This window comes from Diorhabda sublineata, chromosome 1, assembly GCF_026230105.1.
Source record: "Diorhabda sublineata isolate icDioSubl1.1 chromosome 1, icDioSubl1.1, whole genome shotgun sequence".
Taxonomy (NCBI): Eukaryota; Metazoa; Arthropoda; class Insecta; order Coleoptera; family Chrysomelidae; genus Diorhabda; species Diorhabda sublineata.
Genome location: NC_079474.1, coordinates 15,572,504 through 15,592,037, shown reverse-complemented (window position 1 = coordinate 15,592,037; position 19,534 = coordinate 15,572,504). Strand labels below are relative to the sequence as shown.

Sequence of the window (19,534 nt, the reverse complement as noted above, 5' to 3'; positions counted from 1 at the left end):
AAGATAAATATTTGGGTTCAATGAGCTTCAAAATTGATCTTTAAACACAAACTGCAGAATTCACATTCAGTTTTTGACAGATAAAACATAGCCAACTCAGAATTAATTTTTGTTCACCCCGTATCGGATTCAATGAATATTAGCAAAATAATTTTCCAGAATTTTTACCACTATTGAAATGCTTTGGATGCAACAGATCTTCATTCGTGAATTGCTTTTGCATAGTACAGGATATTGAAATGTATATGGAAAATCGGTTACAACTTTTTGAACACCCCGTAGAACGCATCACAACCCTTATTACTGTAATGGGGAAGTCCAGCTGAATGTAAATATGCAATAAAATATAGGATGTTTCTTTTAAAAAAATGTAACTCTAATTCTGGATCACACACAAATTTTCAAATTGTTATATCAAAGGAAGGAATGAACTAATCATCACCTATATATAGATATAATGGTATTTTTCATTGATAAAAACACAAATTTCTCAGTTATGTTAATATTGTATTGACAGTGAGATATAGTGAACAGTAGATACAAATTAAAAAACATTTCACAAAAATATAATTAAAAAAAAAAATAGCGGAATTTAATAAAGTTTTATATAATTCAAAATTCATTTTCATTCTTAATGAAATTATTTTTGAACTGATTAAACTTATCAATTAGTTTTTCTACAGAAAATTCTCCGTGGACTGCATTATCTCTGGTGCGAACATTAACTGTGTTACCGGCCTTTTCTTTTTCTCCAACAACCAAAATGAAATTGAATTGTGCCAACTGTGCATTTCTTATTTTCTTATTCATTGTATCGCCTGGATCAGTATCAACTTCCGCCATAAATCCTGGAAAATAATGAAAATACACTTACCTTTATCAAGAAGATATTATTTGCAAATATCAACAAGAAAAACTCGAAGAACAGCAAAGAAATTACAAAAGATTGTTTGGGGAGTCGCAGCTAACGATAAAAAACAAAATTCTAATAATAAAAACCATCCTGGCCCCTTTAGGGACATATGGAATCGACCTCTCCAGTTGTTTCAATTTGAAACTTTGCATATGCTGCTCGACGCTCCCTGGTGTATCTTAGATCTAACCATTCGCCATTAACAATTTATCAGAATCAACACACACAAAAATACAAACACCACTGTGCAAACAACGGCAACCAACTAATCAACACTCTGTTCAACCCCCACAGTAAGTAAGAAGACTAAAAAGACTAACTGCCACAAGACACTCACCTGAATCATACCATTTACTTATACAATTACTCAATATAAGTAGATTGTGAATTTGTACATAAAGAAAAAAATGTTGAAATAACAATTATATGATCATACCTGCATCGAACAACTTCTTTCTAACTTCTTCCGCATAATCATCATAGTTAGGACCAACTGGAATAACCATAACTTGTCTTGGTGATAACCAAAACGGCCATTTACCAGCATAAGACTCTGTAAGAACTGCTATACACCTTTCAACTGAACCCAAAATTGCTCTATGAATCATCACTGGTCTTTTCTTTTCTCCACTATCACTTATATATGATAAATTGAATCTAATAGGTAACTGAAAATCTAACTGAATAGTTGCACACTGATGGGACCTTTTCAAAGCATCTTTAATAAGAATATCAATTTTAGGGCCATAGAATGCCCCATCACCGGGATTGATTTTCCATGGTTGTCCAAATAGATCTAAACTATCCTTCAAAGCTTTTTCAGCAGAGTCCCATAAATTTGGTTCGCCAATAAATTTGTCAGGTCTTGTAGACAAACTGAGCTCAAAACTAAATCCAAAAGCTGTATATACATAGTTCATAAATTGTAAACAACTATGTATTTCATCTATAATATGTTCTGGGGTACAAAATATATGAGCGTCATCTTGTTGGAATCTTCTTACTCTTGTGAGTCCTGTGAGAGCTCCGGAAAGTTCGTTTCTATGAAGTACTCCAAAATCAGCTAAGCGCAATGGTAATTCCCTCCACGACCTTACACGGTTATCAAACATCAAACAATGACCGGGGCAGTTCATGGGTTTTAATGCAAACTTTTCTTTTTCTATATCAAATGCAAACATATTTTCAGCGTAGTGTGTATAATGCCCTGAAGTTTGCCACAATTTTACATTGTATATATTTGGAGAAATAACTTCCTCAAAGCCCCGTTTCCTATATTGATCTCTTAGGAAGTTTATCAAAGTATTGTAAATATGAGCACCTCTAGGTTGGAAAAAACATGAACCTGGCGATAATTCATGGAAAAAGAATAATTCTTGTTCTTTTCCAATTTTTCTGTGATCTCTTTTAGCGGCTTCTTCTTGCAATTGTTCCCATTCTTTTAGTTTTTTGGGATCTGGAAAACTAATACCATAAACCCTTTGTAATGTTTCAGCGTCAGCTTTTCCCTCCCAATAAGTTGAAGAGTTCTTAGTTACTTTTAATGCTTTTATTTTGCCAGTGTGTCTGACATGTGGACCTCTGCAAAGATCAATGAGAGGCCCACATCTGTAAACTGTAGTTGTTGGAGTAGTTACTTTTTCATTAAGTATACGTAATTTGAATTCATTGTATTTAAACATTTCCAGCAAATCTTCTTTTTTCATTTCAAGTCGTTCAAATGGTTGTTTTTCTTTAACAATACTTTTCATTGTATTGTCTAATACGGAAAAATCAGTTTGAGATATTCCCTTATTGTCTAAAAACATATCGTAATAAAATCCTGATTCTATAGGAGGTCCATAACAAAGACAGCCCCCATATAATCGTTCAAGAGCTTCTCCAAGTATGTGTGCTGAAGAATGCCAGAATACAGCCTGTGCTTCCTCATCATCAAATTTTAGCAATTTCAAATTACAATCACTTTCTAGTGGTCGATCTAAATCCCATAAGACGTCATTTACTTTAGAAATAACTGTATTATCTGCCAAACCTTGACTAATTCCTTTGGCTATATCGTATGGAGTAGTTTTCCAACTTACCCCTTCGATGACTTTACCATCTGGTAGAGTAACTTTAATAGGCAGCTCAGGTTTTTTAGCTAATTCAGCATCATATTCCGCCTTCACCTTATTCCATATTGCTAACCTATCGGCGATATAATCCGGTTGCGGGTTCAATTCCTTTACCTGATTTGTATCTCCTCCACTTTTAGCTGGTTGCTTTGCTTTTTTTTGCTTAGATTTTTCTTTATTTTCACTCATGTTTTTTCACAATTATTCAAAAACTGCTCACCACTCACTTATTGCAAATAGGTTATATGTGCTCATGAAATATAAAATTTCATCATCACAGTATAGATTCCTCCTCGATTCTTGTTCCATGTTATGAGTTTGACATTTGACAATGAACGTAAGGTGTTTTCGGGATAATCCGATCATGATCTGAATGATCGAAAAAGCTTTTCGGACAGTAGATCGGATTAACTCGATCATGATGAACTTTCATAAAGTAATCCGGATCACCTTCACTGTTCGAAATCTGATCGAAGTATAGAATAATGAGTTGTTATATTTGTTTTTATTTTAATTATTTGAATGTACTTATTTGATTAATTATCACAGTATTAATTCTGTGGAGTTACTGTGAGAAAGCATCATTGATAGGTCACTAGGGCTTCTGTATTTATTTGTTTTCCAATATAAAAATAGTTTATTGGTATTAAAATTTGGTGCACAATCTGCCAATAGAACAGTGACAATGACCAGTTTTCAATTGTTTTGTTAATAGTGAAGTATTTATTGCATTGCCGTAGTTATCTCGTGTGAACTTTTACCCTAATTATCGGCCATAGCAGTCCTACTCATTTTTTTATATTGTTATTGTGAGGTTAAGAATAATTATATATTTATTGCGAAATCGAAAGGTCATTATAAAACTAAGTAGAATTCACAAACACTCACAATTACACTATCTGAGACGAGTTTCGATAACCAATTGATCGTCTTCAGAGACTGAAGGTAAACTCAAACTTCCATACTAATAAGTTAAGTGGACTATGAGGAATAGATCTTTTTTCGTTCGAAAGTTTATAGAGCTTGAAAATATCGATTTCTAAGTATTTATTTGAGTAGGCAGAAACAGGCGCTTGTAAAAATCAAACTTGTGTAAATTTCGACCTTTGGGACCCAAATAAGTTTTTCAATGTTACAGCATAATCTAAAATGAGTATGCAACAATTTTTTTCATTTTCAAGCGATTTTATACCCAAGACAAGATAAGAGGGTCTCAAGGTTGTGGAGATTGCTGGTAAAGACTCAGTTAAATCTCTTATTGTGAGACTGAGAAGGAAGGTACATTGAAGTGAATTATGAGGGGAGAATAATCTGAGAAATAGTATCAATTGGAGAGTAGGGTAATTTCAATAAAAAAATCAACTTTCTCGAAATATATTTTATTTTATAGCAAACTCAGTTTTTAAGTTGTTAAATTTATTTATTAAAACATCCAATGTATATTCTCCGCAAACATTATTATCCCTAGATCTCACATTAACGGTTCTATCACTTTTTTCTTTTTCTCCTACTATTAGAATAAAATTGAACTGTGCAAGTTGAGCGTTCCTAATTTTTTTATTAAGTGTATTACTAAAATCATTTTCTAATTCGATCATGAACCCAGCATTGTGAAGTTTTTGTTTAACTTCTATGGCATATTCGTTACAGGTAGATCTGATTGGAATTATCATAGCTTGTCTCGGTGATAACCAGAACGGCCATTTTCCCCTGTAGGACTCAGTCAAAACAGCTATAAACCTTTCGACAGAACCTAATATTGCTCGATGAATCATTACTGGTTTCTTTTTCTCTCCGTGATCGTTTACATAAGATAAATTAAATCTGATAGGTAATTGAAAGTCTAACTGGATAGTCGCACATTGATGAGGCCTACCAAGTGCATCTTTGATGGTTATATCTATTTTAGGTCCATAAAAAGCTCCGTCCTGTTGATTTAACGTCCACTGACGATTCAGTTTTTTTAAACTTGTTTCTAGTGCCTTCTCAGCTGAATTCCATAATTCTATATTTCCCATATACTTTTCTGGCCTCGTTGACAAACTCAATTCGAATGTAAATCCAAATGTTGAATAGACATATTCCACAAATTCTAAACAATCAGTTATTTCATCCTCGATTTGTTCAGGTGTGCAGAAAATATGGGCATCGTCTTGTTGAAATCTTCTCACTCTTGTCAGACCTATTAGATAAAAATTAATGTAATTGACCTATCTCTTAACACATAATTTTTTATTTGGATATAATCAAAAAAGGGCTTTTTGATATTGAAATGTGAGGAATCCACAGTTAAAGTATTTTGATATAGTTTGACATGCTAATCTTCAAAATAAGTTAAAATTTTACCTTAGTAGTTTTTTCAAAGACGACCTATACACAGGTCGCTATCGATGGACACACCTCTGAAGTTTTTAGATCAACCTTGGTGCTCCCCAGGGATGCTTTTTGTCACCTACTCTCTTTCTCTTGTACATCATCGATCTATTCGACAAAACTACAAAACCTGATTTATAGCTTCGACGTTCAAATCAGCCGCCCCAATAAACTCGGCTAACCCCCAAATCCAGTTGACAGCAAAAGAGCACCATTATCAATACCGATCTTGCAAACATTCTGGTGTGGTGTAGAAACAATCTGATTGAGTTTAACGCAGCAAAGGACAGAAAAGTCAGAAAACAGTGTCCTATTTCCACTTCATTATTTTTCTCTTTTCTTCGTTTTAATTTTAATTTCAGTTTTAATATATTTGTTTATACAACGAAATTGACAATCAAGCCATCCCTGAATTGTGTAGGTTTGGAAATAAATGATGGCGCTCCTAAGTTACCTTCTTAAGTTATATTTTATTTATCTATACTCACCTGTTAAGACACCAGAAAGTTCATTTCTGTGAAGTACACCGAAATCAGCTAGACGAATAGGTAGCTCCTTCCAAGATCTTATGCGATTTTCATAAATTAAACAATGTCCTGGACAATTCATTGGCTTCAGTGCAAATGTATCATTGTCTATTTTAAATGAAAACATATGTTCTGCATAATGTGACCAATGGCCAGAAGTCTGCCATAATTTGATGTTGTATATGTTTGGAGATATAACTTCTTGATATCCTCTTTTAACATATTCTTTTTTAATAAAATTCACTAAAGTATTATATATATGAGCACCGCGAGGTTGGAAAATACATGAACCGGGAGACATTTCGTGAAAGAAAAATAATTCTTGTTCTCTACCGATTTTTCTATGGTCGGGTGCATTGGATTCATTTGTTTTTTTAGGTATTTGTGCAGCACAATCACTATGCTCAAATTTTCTTTGGATTTTATTGTATACAGAAACTATTTTACGTTTGTATAAATTAATAGATGAATAATTAGTCTGTCCATACTTAACAGACGTCAATAAGTGATTATAACATTTAAACATCATAGGCAAAACTTATATTTTTTTTATTAAATTTACATTAATAGTATATTTTCTACTTCATGTATAAATTGAAATTTAAACAATTGAATAACATTTCTTCTTCGCTTTTATTTTCAAAAGTTATCTTTACCGCATACCACTGAATAGTAGTCTATTGAAGAATTGTTGCCTAAGAGCTACCGAATAAACTAACGGCAATGCCGAACGTACTTAAATTGAAGTGACATATGTCAGCTGTTTAAATAGCAAACACGATTTACAACTATTAATTTTAACACGATTATAGTAGATAAGTAGTTTACATGTATTAAGCTAGAATAATTAACATGACTTATTTAAAATCATGGGAGGAGTTTGAAAAAGCTGCCGAAAAATTATACATTCAATCTCCTACAAAAGTTAGATATACAATGAAATACGCTCATTCAAAAAACCATTTAATTCTAAAAATGACTGACGATGTAATTGTAAGTGAGTGTGTCTTTGAATAGAAAAATTTAAATACGTTTAGTATATTTTAGTGCCTACAGTTCAAGACAGAGATAGCCCAAGATGTGAGGAAAATAGACAAGTTTATAAATAATCTGTTGAGACATATGGTATCAAAAGAACATTAAAACTATTAAAAATTTTATATTTTTGTTAAAAGGTGGATTAAAAGATATTGTGAAAACATATGCCGAAATTTTTGTTTCCCTATCAATTATGAACAAGAAGTTTTTTCATAGTGTGTTATCCAATATTCCTCCTGGTCTTTTTCTTGGTATTTCACTTTCCCCATTTTTCTCAACTATACAATTTAATAGCATTTCTGTTCATTCCTTGTATTGTGTTATGATCCCACGTATTTTTATAGCTTAGTATTGAGGTAAATTTGAAAAATTTTGGGGCTTTGTTTTCAAAAGCGTCTTTGAGAAATGTAATCTATATGAATTTTGTGTAACATTATAAAAAAAACTAATCACAATTTTTTGTTAATAGGTTCCTTATTAAGTGCCCTTCACAATAGTTAAAGGAAATTTGGAATAATTTTGGGGCCTCGTTTTCAAAATGAATAAAGTGCGTCTTTATAGAAATGTAATCTACATGAATTTTTTGCGACTTTATAAAAATCACTCCAATCACAATTTTTCGTTGTTTTCAATTAGGTGAACTTTGTAATATTTAAATATATATTTTTTGGGTCTTCACTTCAGAACAGAATGCAATTTATTTAGCAAAAAAATATTTGTGGTATAAATCCATGGATAACTTCATATGGGTTATGTAAAATAAATGTGACTAGGTACAAAAGATTTATATTACAAAATGAGGAAACAATTCATTATTAAAAATTCAAATCATGTTTGTTCTCAAATAATCATCATCACTGGAATTTATTAAATGTGTACTTAAAAATTCTTCCACAGAATCCGTATTCCACTTCTCAATAGCTACAGTTTCTTGTAAATGTCCATCTTTATCAAACAATTTTATGATTGGATCTAATCCTCTGACGTATTTTATTTGTAAATTCGGAAACTTATCTGGTCTTTCACTTTTAATGAATGCTTGAATTTGAGGATAAGCTCCAAATTTACAAGTACATACTTCAAGAACTGCTTTGTGAAAAATCTTTTCTGTTGAATTAGATTCATCTGGATGACAGCATTCTTTACAATGAGACCTAAAATTTAAATATAACTTGTGCTCTAGTATTACCACCCATATATTTATTTACTTACAAAAGTTCAGTAAGTTGAAACTTTTCTAATTGATCACAAGAAGAACACAATAAATTAGGTTTGTGAAATCCTAATGACCAACAATCTTCTGTTGAAAACTCTGCTAACACTATAAACTGTAAATAAAATTAATTATTTTCGTCTATAATGTACCAATTGAACAACTTACTGGAACTACCACAAGAGATATAAAAGTAGTTGTGTACATATTCATTTAAATTACTTCAACTTGAATATTAATGCTTATAAAATATCTCCTAATTACATATATATTGCGTGTAAAATCGTTATCACAGAAAATCTAACAAATAAAACTTAGTTTTTGTACAACGTAATGAAAAATCGCTTAAACATCTATTATTCATAGACACCAGTTTTATTTTGTATGTCAGCTGTCAGCGTAATGAAGTATTCTGCCATACGGGTGCGCTTTCGACCCTACTTTATGGGGGAAGAAAAGTATGTAAGGGGCGCATTCCACTAAGCGTTCACGACGCCTGAAATCCTCTTTTGGGCGTGCTACATAGCGACTATGATCATTATGGTCACGGCAAGAACGTCATTCATGACGACATTTATCAAGAGGTGGGTCGAAGTGAACGTTAAAACAATTAGCGGTATTTTCAAAATTCAAGCGACGCAGTGTAAAAGTGGAGTCTTTCAGAAATATATTCATTTTCGTTTTTCGAAGAAAAGGCGTCCATAATATTTAAATTCCGTTTTCACACGCTTAGTACACATTTTGACAACTATTTCAAGACCTGATCACGAAATTAATACTAGTATAATATTAGTCGGTGGTGCCATCTGGTGGGTATTAAATTTAGAATCTCAGAGTTCATTTATCGATGGGTTTTTAGTTTCTGCCATTTTGTGAGTAAGAATAGGAAGTACGTTTAATTGATTAAAGCATTGCGTATTTTAACTAATATTGTTTCTTATTGACGAACGATGTCTGATAATATTAAATCTTTTTTAAACGAGTGGTCTCAAAAAAATAAAAAAGAACTGCATTATGAGGTTAGACCCACCGGTAAGTTAAATCCCTATTTTTTTAAACTATCATGAGCATATTCGATTCAAAACAGACATTTATATATTTTTGGGTAAGTAAAGACCAATTGGCAGAGGAAAGGAGAATAACCTCCAATGGAAAAGTTCAAACAAAACGTTTTTGAACGGTCAAAACATGAAATTGATGTGCTATGCAATTTGTAGTCCTTGTTTGGTACCCAATGATTTCATCTTATACTCGCAATTCAAAAATAAAATGGGGGCCAACGTTTTTCTACATCCGAGAAAGCGGATGCTTCCCTTCTTTATTTTCTCTAATTTGGATTCTAAAACCTATCAAAGGCCAATTGAACAACCTATCAAGCTTTGTTGCTATATTCAATGTTTGTATTCTTAATTTTAAAAAAATACAATTAACAATAATTATTTGTCAGAAATATAGTTGAAAATGCATTTAATTTGCCCTTCTCAGGTACCAAAAATCGTCAACGATTTTTGTGTGAAGTCCGCATAGATGGTTACAATTATGTAGGTGCTGGAAATTCTACAAATAAGAAAGATGCCCAGAGCAATGCTGCAAAAGATTTTGTATCATATCTAGTCCGACAAGGCTTTGTAAACAAAAATGATGTTCCAGTAGATATTGATGCAGCACCTGCACCAGTAATTCACCGTAAGTATAAATAATGTAATACAATTAAATAGTAATGATATAAAATAAAAAAATCATATTTTTTAATTAGATGGCCTACAAGAGAAACTTCTAGGAGGATCTCAGCATCAAGTTTTTGAACAAGGTGCAGGTCCAGCTTCTTATGGTGAAGCTTATCGCCCTCGAGGGCATGAAGATGGCAATTGGCATTATATGGATCGAGCACAAGAACAAAAAAAGTTGGAAGAAGCCGAGGATCTTGATGTCAATGCACAAATTCATGGAAATTGGACTGTAGAAAATGCTAAATCGAAATTACATCAGTTCATGCAGACAAATAAGATTCATGCTGACTACAAATATACCCAAATTGGACCTGATCATGCTAGGTTGGTTATAGATATACTATTATTTTCTTCCTACTTCATACCCTGTTTTTTTAAAAAAACTTTTCATTATTTTATTTATTATTATCTCCAAAAATCCTTTGAAGCATTATCATACTTTGATCTATAGGGTCTGTTGTGGTCCCACATCATAACTCTTCACTGGAACTCCTTCAGTGCATAATTCAGTTTCAGAGTTCCAATGAATTCCAGTATCTGGAATGACTCCAAAGAGGTTACATCCTTACTTCTAAAACTTTGTCGCTTAAAGCATTTCCTATGTTGGTTTGTGATGGACTACATATCAAAAAATTGTCATACTTGATCTTCACTGGACCTCAGCGCATCTATTTTTTCTTATGTTTTATTACAGGGAGGATTTTTCAATTAGATTATTTTCTATTTACATACTATTTACAACAATGTATCATACATTTTTTATTATTGATTACAATAATTTCCACTATAATTTTTTGTTTATTGTTTGCTGTTCTAAAAGGTTATCGTTTTACCTTTTGTACAGCAAACTTTTTTTTTGTATAATATATATTTTAAACTTTCGAAGAAACTGTGAGCTTTTTCGCATATAGTTTTTTCATAAGTTAGTTTTTATTTATTAGAACCTGTATGAGAACTTTACCAAAAGCAGTAAAACATTATGTAAGAGAAATATACACTGTAGGATATTATTTTAACTATTTATAGTATCTATCAGTGTCGCTGTAAAATATTATTTTAACCAGATTAGTAAATTGTAAATAGTGTTGACAAAAAATTTTAGCTCAAGATATTGAATATAATGAGTAATTTCATTTATTTTTGTCCTTATCATTTTTAGATTTAAATAATATATTATGGAGTACGTTTTGGTCTCTTGAAACTAGGCCTGAATTAGAGATGGTGGTAGTTGCTTGAAAAATCTTACTGTATTAGAAAGTAGACAATACAGTTTGAAGACGCCACGTTGTTTAGACTTTGTTTGGCAACCACCAATCAGTGAATTTGTAAACATGGAAAAAATTGATCATCATTATGTGATACAAACATTGCTGGGAAAACTGTATGGAGCTAAAAAGAGATTACGTTGAAAAATAAATATACTTTTTCCAAAATTTTTGTTTTTTCTTTGGCCAAGTACTTCTCGCACCTTCTTTTAGGAATTCCAACGTACCTTTCTTTTATAATTTCCTTATTGTCCTAATACCATCTTATTGAATGAATCCTCTCTGATACACCTGGTACACGTTTTGGGAAAAAACTAATAGATTTACACGAACCCAGACGACACGTTTTGAATCTCTTTCTCCGGACACCAAACGCGTAGATCTCTACGAAGCTACCCTAGTCTTCAAACTTGAAATATATTATGCTGTACAGATATTTCTAATACAATGATATTTATCAAGCAACTATCACCATTTCTATGTCAGACCAAGTATTAAGACCGTCCTCGTAACTTGGAATTCCCAGGGATGAAGAATTATTGTTTTATTGAAGAAGTTGTAGGCACATGGCACGGTCGCTATAGTACAAAGTAGAATCGTTAGTCGTTCTTTATTGTGCTTCCCTCTATGATATTTTTAAATGTAAATTTTTGTCGAAGAATTTTGGGGTCGTGTACATTCAATAAACCCTCCAATTGACTTTTTCATTATTTGCTTTTGGCTTGCATTTTCATCGCAAATTTTTTTGAAGGCCAGATCATATCGTTCCTTGAAATTTTCCATCTCAATTATTGCCAGCTTTGAAATTATGGAATTGTAAGCTCTTCAGCTTTATTCTTTTAATATAGAAATTGTCTGTATAAAAATTTATTTACATTTTATTTTTTACATTATCTTGAGTTTAAAATTATTTTCTACCAACACTATTTACACTTTTTCTTATTCCATTTAAATTAATTATGGGATTGAAGTGGCGGCTTGTTAGAAAAGTGTCGTGTCAAATATAAAAATATGATAAGTTGCAAAGAAAAAATTATTCTGGCATTGATGAATTAATCCTTAATTGTAGGTTTTCAATAATACAAGATGACAATTTTGCAAAGTGTTTGATTTTCTTAACGCCAATGACAAACTTGGGGTATGCCTCTGGATAAGGCATCGAAACAAATTTACCACAATACTAAGCTGTAGAAAAAAAGTGTGATCATAACACCATACAAGAAATGAATAGAAATGCCATTAAATGGTATATGGATGGATCTAAAGCAGAAGACAGAAGTGGAATAAGAGTTTAAGGGCCCAGAACCAATCTATGGGTGAAACACCAAGCATTTTTCAAGCAGAAATCTATGCAATTGAAAAATTTGTCAAATTAAATCTAAATCTATCTCAAACAGGAGATTATTATCTTGTCCTATAGCCAAGCAGCCATTTCTTGGACAAATTAAATTAGTTAGTCAAGAAAAATAAAGTCACCTTAGGTGTCCTATCGGGATACTGTCACCTCAATAGATATCTAAGCAGATAATGCAGCTTAAATACTCCAGAGCAATACACCGACGACGTTTCTAGTCATCGATTCTATTTTGGACAAGCCTTTTAATGATACTGCTGGAGAAGTCTTCAGATCAGACATTTGTCAAGATCCTGTCGCAATAAGAAAGGGGGGCAAAATAAGATCCTTTGGGTTTTAGTGAATATGACACCTCGATATCCATATACATACATAAAGATCCTGTTGTGAGATCAAAATTCAGAGTTACTTGATTTATGGTTGCAGGATCTATGAAAATGCTACTGGAATCAATAGTGATTGACACGAAGATGTCAATGATTTTGTTTTAAGAATGGGTTAGTGATTTAGTACAAATGAATGAGTTCAACAAAGTCATAGGCTTTCTGTAACTTTAGTCATTCCGACTAAGAAGTAGTAGATTATTCTACTTTCCTCCTTGGCTATATGTTCTGAAGGACCTATGAGAAGACCTTAAATGAATTCACGTTGTGTACCTTGATTTCTGTTAATGATGATGATTTTTATGGCAGGGCACATCGATTAACGAATCGCCACGGGGATTATAATTTCTCGAATTAATCGAATTATCTCATATGCTTTTGGTTTGTTTTCATATAGGTCCTGCAAACAACTTTTTCACATGGATTAAGATGTGAGTAAATAATAATAATAATGTGAAATATATTATCAACAATGAGGTCGTTTTTAGAACGTTTGTAGCAGAATTGAGTTTCTATGTGAAACAACTTGGTAGATCAATTCACGGTCGAGATTCGGGATCTAATAAACAGACTGCAAGTAAAAGTTGCGCTCTATCTGTTGTTCGGCAGCTTTTCCATTTAGGAGTTATCGAAGCTTTTTCAGGTATTTATATTCATAGTAAAAATGTCTTATGGTTAATTTGAATGAATTTTTATAGGTACATTGAAGAAAGAGAAAAAATCCGCCACGGAAATGCCTCCGTTCCAAGTGAGAATATCTCCTCATTTGAAAAAACAAATACAAGATTGTCTAAACGAGTTGAATGTTACCCCTACTCCGTTAAAACCAGTTGTAAAAGATGAAAACGGAGAAGTTCAACCAATTTCTTTATTAAGTAGTCACGTGTTAGATGATTTCCAACCTGCTAAACCGACAGAAGCGGGAGTTGTCACTTGGTCACCTCCTCAACCCAATTGGAATTGTTGGACGGGTTGTAATATAGATGAGGGTTATTTGGCTACTGCAACACTAGAAGATTTGAGCGAACAAATGCTCAAAGAATGGAGATCTCGTTTGGAAAATGATTCTTCTTTAATAAAAAGTATACAGGATAGACAACATCTACCAGTATATGCTATGAAAAGTGTAATTATGGAAGCTATTAATGAACATCCAGTTATTATTATAAGAGGAAATACAGGTTGTGGTAAGTATACGTTGAATAATCGTGGAAATGTTTCTTTGATTCATAGTAGTGACAAAGTCAAAAGCCATACTCATAATTACATTTTCTGGTCCTTCGAAATGGATATTTATATGACATGCACTAATCCACCTTCTTGAAATCTCTATCTAGCGAATTCACAAATTGTAGTATTTTCGTTTAAATACATTTTTTTAATTTTAGGTAAAACCACACAAGTCTGTCAGTTCATTTTAGAAGATTATGTTATGTCCGGTCAAGGAGCTTGGGCGAATATTTGTGTGACACAACCAAGACGTATATCGGCAGTTTCTGTATCTGAGAGAGTAGCAAATGAAAGATGCGAAGATTTAGGACTGTCGATCGGTTATTCGGTGCGTTTTGAATCATCTTTACCCAAACCATACGGTTCCGTGATGTTCTGTACTGTTGGAGTTTTATTGAAGAAACTCGAGAATGGGCTTCGGGGAGTTAGCCACGTGATTGTCGACGAGATTCATGAAAGAGATGTTAACAGCGATTTTATAATGGTCGTATTGAGAGATATGATCCACACTTATCCGGATTTGAGGGTAATTAATCGATATATATTTTATTTTTAACAATAATTGTATCATCAAGATTTAAACATAAGTTTGGGGTAATTTGGTAAATATGGTTCACAATTTAATTGAATTGTTGTAACAATCAAAGCAAAAACTAGAAGTAGAAGTAGTTAGTATGTGCAAACAAGGAAAAGTTGCTGGACATGTCATTTTTTTTTAAAAATGACAGTTTTTTATTGAAAGTAGAAGTAAACTTAAAAACTAACCATAAAAATGTAAACCAGGATAACTCCAAGTCAAGCCAGCTTAACTTCCAAGAGGATTATAAACACAACTATCTACTGTAATAGTAGTAGTAGAGAAGACACAATTTTATATATTTATTTATTCGATTTTCATTTTTTCTTTTAGGTTATTTTGATGTCTGCTACCATTGATACAACTTTATTCTCCAAATATTTCAATAATTGTCCAGTTATTGAGGTACCGGGAAGAGCATATCCCGTAAAACAGTATTTCTTGGAAGACGCTATCGAACTAACAAAGTTTGTACCACCAACTGATACTAAAAAAAGGAAAAACAAATCTAAAGATGATGAGGACGACGAAGGTACCGGGATCGAAGATCCAGACGAAAATTTAAACAAGGTAAATACACAATTTTCTTAAATCAATCTTTAATTTTAAATTTTATCATTTTTTTTTAGTTAAATGTTACTTTATCTACTTCTAGCTCCGAAGATGTGGTTCAAGACTTAAATACAATTCAACCCTGTCTAGAATAACATAATAAAAATCCAGTCTTTCTGGAACCGTATTAATTAATCTTATCATCAACATACCTTAGAGAAAATCCATCAATACCTAGCAGGACCTTCCCAGGTGTGGCTTAAAACTTTTCCTGCTGAATCTTGACTGGTTTTTCTTTGTCTCTTTTTGAAACATCGTTGCCATATGCCTATTCACATTCTTTCTGGGACCATCCTCACTCTCTTATATCGATATGTGAAACCGTCGCCACAACTTTCGCGTCCATGTACTTTTGAGGAACGCGCGCAATCCAAATAATACCTTTAGTCAATCCAAAGTAACATTTTCCCTTAGATATTGATGTTACATCCCACATTTTGAATCCAGTTCTTTTGATTGCGGGAATCATTTAACTTTGTCTGAAGGTCACTTGGTTTTCCGCCATGCATCCTTGCTTCTTTTTAAAAATAACCCTTGTTCAAATTATTAAGGAGATATAGAGTGGTAAACTGATACTCTTTCTCTTTCTTTCCTCTAGTACAATTCCACTTACATCTCGCTTTTTCTATTTTTATTATGATTCTTTCTCAAATATTCTCATAGGTTAGGAAAACTTCAGATTAAATATGGGTATAAGCTATGTTGCAAAGGGATGAAAATAAAACTGTCTGTAATTAGTCTTCTTCCCTTTATTTTAAATGAATTAGAATTTTCCATTGTAACTTGATATTTATTTATTTTTAGGTGGTTACTGGGAATTATTCAGAATTAACCAAAAACGTGATGAGTAGATTGAATGAAAAAGAAGTTAGTTTCGAGCTTCTCGAAGCTCTTCTCGATTATATAAAGAGTCAAAACATTCCTGGAGCGGTTTTAGTATTTCTTCCTGGATGGAATTTGATATTCGCGATGATGAAACATCTTCAAACTCATCCTGTCTACGGAGGACCTCAATATTGTATTTTACCGTTGCATTCGCAGATACCGAGAGAAGATCAAAGAAGAGTTTTCAATCCCGTTCCTGATCACGTGACCAAAGTAATTTTATCTACAAATATTGCCGAAACTTCGATAACCATTGACGATGTAGTTTTTGTTATTGATAGTTGCAAAGCTAAAATGAAGATGTTTACGTCTCATAACAACATGACCAGTTATGCTACGGTTTGGGCTTCCAGAACCAATTTAGAACAAAGAAAAGGACGTGCCGGTAGAGTCAGACCAGGTATTTGTTTCCATTTATGCTCTAAAGCGAGGTACGATAAATTAGAAGAGCACATGACGCCAGAAATGTTTAGAACGCCTTTACACGAATTGGCATTGAGTATAAAACTGTTACGTTTAGGTTCTATCGGTCATTTCTTGAGTAAAGCCATAGAACCTCCTCCTTTGGACGCAGTTATCGAAGCCGAAGTACTTTTGAAAGAGATGAAATGTTTAGATAGGAACGATGAATTAACACCCTTGGGTAGGATAATAGCCAAATTGCCAATTGAACCAAGATTAGGAAAAATGATGGTTTTGGGATGTATATTTATGTGTGGTGGACCTCTCGCCACTATGGCCGCTAATTCGTCTACATTTCCGGAAATATTCACTTTGGATATAGGTCACAGAAGATTGAGTTTCCATCAAAAGGCTTTGGCCGGTGACAGACATTCCGATCATGTTGCCATGTTGACAGCTTTCGAGGTTAGTGTGTTTCTGATATTTTTCAAACTTGTAGATTACAAACGTTGTTCAAATCATCTGATAACTGCTCTTCTTCCAAAATTTTGTTTCATAATACTGCAGTTTTTTGTATTGTCACCTCCGAGAAAGATTTCACATACTTTTATTGCTTCAACTTCATCAATCTTTTCCTGTACTTTTGTTCGCCTGTCCTAGACATTCTTGCATGGTTTCTATCAGTGAGGATTTTCTTTCCTTTCTTCATCAACTTCTCTATTTATGGCTTTTCATTCAGCTTCTTTTACCGTGTTTTCTATCTCTTCACCTTACTCTTTATTTTATTATGGTTGTCACCTTCTGCTTTATTTTAGTTACAACCAGAAAATGATCCAAGTTTGCATCTGCCACCTTGAAACCTTCAAAACTATCTTTTCAAGATTGTAAATTATATTTCGCTTCAAAGATATCAGATCTTTGTATGCAACTATACCAGCGATTTGCCTTATTATTCGAGCCTTCTATAAGTAGTTGATTTTGATCCGGCTCGAAGGACCAACAATCAGAGCTGCTATCAACTCTTCTATAGCACGCTATCCATGAAAATGAGAAATTTGGATATCAAAATACTGTGATGTTTAATACATGAATAAGATTGTTTCTATACCACTAATTTTTGTCTTACAGATGTGGGATCACGCAAGACAAGGTGGAGAAGAAGCAGAGCTGAGGTTTTGTGATTTCAAGGGAATCAGTATGCCGACAATGAGAGTGACATGGGAAGCCAAACATCAGTTGCAACAAATTTTAAATAACGTAGGTTTCCCCGAAGAAACTTTAGCTCCATTACCTATGGAGACTGTTGGTCCAGATCCGAGACTTGATGTAGTTATGTCTTTGATGTGCTACGGATTATACCCGAACGTTTGTTATCACAAAGAAAAAAGAAAGGTTAGGCGCAAATTTTCAGGATTTATCCCATTGTTATTCGATTTCTTCTATTTTTAGGTGTTGACAACGGAAAGTAAAGCAGCACTTATTCACAAGACTTCGGTAAATTGCAGTAATCAAGATCAAGGTTTTCCTTATCCATTTTTCGTATTTGGAGAAAAGATCCGAACCAGAGCCGTTTCTTGTAAGCAGATGAGTATGGTTACGCCGCTTCACCTTTTGTTATTCGGATCGAGGAAAGTCGATTGGGTCGATAACGTTGTAAGATTGGATAATTGGATAAATTTGGATATGGATCCAGAAGTTGCTTCTATGATTCTTGCTTTGAGACCAGCTTTAGAAAGTTTAGTGATTAGAGCGTCTCAAGAACCCGAATCCATTTTGGAAATGGGAGAAATGGATTGTAAGGTAATAAAATAAATCGAAAATATATATTCTATACGCTCAGTAAATGCTTCGATATTTTTTAGGTGGTGTCAACGATTAAAGAATTGTGTAAATTACATGCTGGTAGTTTTGAAATAGAAAGATCTCAATCTAATCTTTTAGCATCTAACAGACCTAACAGAGGACATACAATTGGAAATTACAGTGGACCTCCTCCGAAATTCTTCCGGGGTGGTTCTGGCAGTCGAGGAGGTGAGATATATTTATACAACTTCAATATTGTACCACAAAAACTCAATTTTTCCCTTAAAGTAACAACCTTAAATAAGTCAATATCAAAAAGTGTCCTTACCTTAATGTCATGCTGAAGCGGCCGTGTATTTGATGAAAACAAATGTTTGAAAATTATGAAATAGAGTTGAGGTAGTTTCAACAATAGACTAAGGCCGGCCTGAAGGACTTTTGGAACCAATTCTGATCTTGCCAGATAGGATTATGTCAAAATTATGAAAATAGGTCCACAAACGAGTATTTGAAGCTCCATAATGTGAATGTGGATAGCAATAATCAAAATGTCATTCTAATGGAGTTCATAGGACTTATGATAGGCCCTCATTTAACGTTACCAAAAGTCCTTTGATATCATTAGGCAAGTTGTGAGGTGGATCGATGTGCATATTATGGAGTGTTAAATCTAGACTTTTTTTTTTTTTTCAGGAATGGGAGGTGGTTACAATAATGGAGGCGGCGGGTATAGAGGTGGAAGAGGTTACGGCGGCGGTAGTTATGGAGGATACAGAGGAGGTGGTGGATATGGGGGAAGAGGTGGTTTTGGAGGTAGAGGAGGAGGTGGTTTTGGTGGTAGAGGAGGAGGTGGTTTTGGAGGTAGAGGTGGCGGTTATGGAAGTAGAGGAGGATACTAAATATTTAGTTTATTTATTCGGTTTCAAAATATTTATTGCATTTGTATTAGGACTTCTTAGAAGTTAAAAAGTTCTTTTGACTAGAATATATATGTATTTACTTAAAATTGACCATAATAAAAGAAAAATTGGAAAACTTTTTTTATTTGACAATCCAAAATATAATATAAAGGTAATAACAAATACTGTTTCTATATATAAATAATTTATATACAT

At 33.1% G+C, this 19,534-nt stretch overlaps 5 protein-coding genes across 6 annotated transcripts; 2 read left to right on the top strand and 3 right to left on the bottom strand.

Moving 5' to 3' along the window:
* Positions 1 to 486: 486 nt before the first annotated feature.
* On the bottom strand, positions 487 to 3,360 carry LOC130441382 (threonine--tRNA ligase 1, cytoplasmic-like). The gene is made up of 2 exons (XM_056775041.1): positions 1,350 to 3,360; positions 487 to 848 (listed from the first exon to the last, which is right to left on the bottom strand). Exons 1-2 carry the CDS (start codon positions 3,214 to 3,216, stop codon positions 613 to 615), a joined length of 2,103 nt encoding a protein of 700 aa, XP_056631019.1. The 5' UTR covers positions 3,217 to 3,360; the 3' UTR covers positions 487 to 612.
* Positions 3,361 to 4,390: 1,030 nt separating this feature from the next.
* LOC130448471 (threonine--tRNA ligase 1, cytoplasmic-like) lies at positions 4,391 to 6,563 on the bottom strand. Its single transcript, XM_056785883.1, has 2 exons — positions 5,889 to 6,563; positions 4,391 to 5,209 (listed from the first exon to the last, which is right to left on the bottom strand). The coding sequence occupies exons 1-2, from the start codon at positions 6,454 to 6,456 to the stop codon at positions 4,407 to 4,409; spliced, it is 1,371 nt and encodes a 456-aa protein (XP_056641861.1). The 5' UTR covers positions 6,457 to 6,563; the 3' UTR covers positions 4,391 to 4,406.
* Positions 6,564 to 6,669: 106 nt separating this feature from the next.
* LOC130448479 (signal recognition particle 9 kDa protein) lies at positions 6,670 to 7,124 on the top strand. Its single transcript, XM_056785894.1, has 2 exons — positions 6,670 to 6,920; positions 6,975 to 7,124. The coding sequence occupies exons 1-2, from the start codon at positions 6,780 to 6,782 to the stop codon at positions 7,068 to 7,070; spliced, it is 237 nt and encodes a 78-aa protein (XP_056641872.1). The 5' UTR covers positions 6,670 to 6,779; the 3' UTR covers positions 7,071 to 7,124.
* Positions 7,125 to 7,735: 611 nt separating this feature from the next.
* On the bottom strand, positions 7,736 to 8,582 carry LOC130452517 (selenoprotein F). Its single transcript, XM_056791845.1, has 3 exons — positions 8,347 to 8,582; positions 8,178 to 8,293; positions 7,736 to 8,119 (listed from the first exon to the last, which is right to left on the bottom strand). The coding sequence occupies exons 1-3, from the start codon at positions 8,389 to 8,391 to the stop codon at positions 7,789 to 7,791; spliced, it is 492 nt and encodes a 163-aa protein (XP_056647823.1). The 5' UTR covers positions 8,392 to 8,582; the 3' UTR covers positions 7,736 to 7,788.
* Positions 8,583 to 8,993: 411 nt separating this feature from the next.
* On the top strand, positions 8,994 to 19,454 carry LOC130452512 (dosage compensation regulator). 2 transcript variants are annotated; one of them, XM_056791832.1, is made up of 12 exons: positions 8,994 to 9,210; positions 9,664 to 9,864; positions 9,935 to 10,232; positions 13,399 to 13,553; positions 13,609 to 14,097; positions 14,299 to 14,666; positions 15,051 to 15,287; positions 16,134 to 17,081; positions 17,745 to 18,008; positions 18,066 to 18,416; positions 18,479 to 18,647; positions 19,113 to 19,454. In XM_056791832.1, the coding sequence occupies exons 1-12, from the start codon at positions 9,129 to 9,131 to the stop codon at positions 19,316 to 19,318; spliced, it is 3,768 nt and encodes a 1,255-aa protein (XP_056647810.1). In that variant the 5' UTR covers positions 8,994 to 9,128; the 3' UTR covers positions 19,319 to 19,454. The 2 variants fall into 2 exon arrangements, with proteins under 2 accessions (XP_056647810.1, XP_056647811.1); XM_056791833.1 differs by lacking the exons at positions 8,994 to 9,210; positions 9,664 to 9,864 and adding an exon at positions 13,308 to 13,341 and having other exon boundaries at positions 10,135 to 10,232; positions 19,113 to 19,448.
* The last annotated feature ends 80 nt before the right edge of the window (positions 19,455 to 19,534 follow it).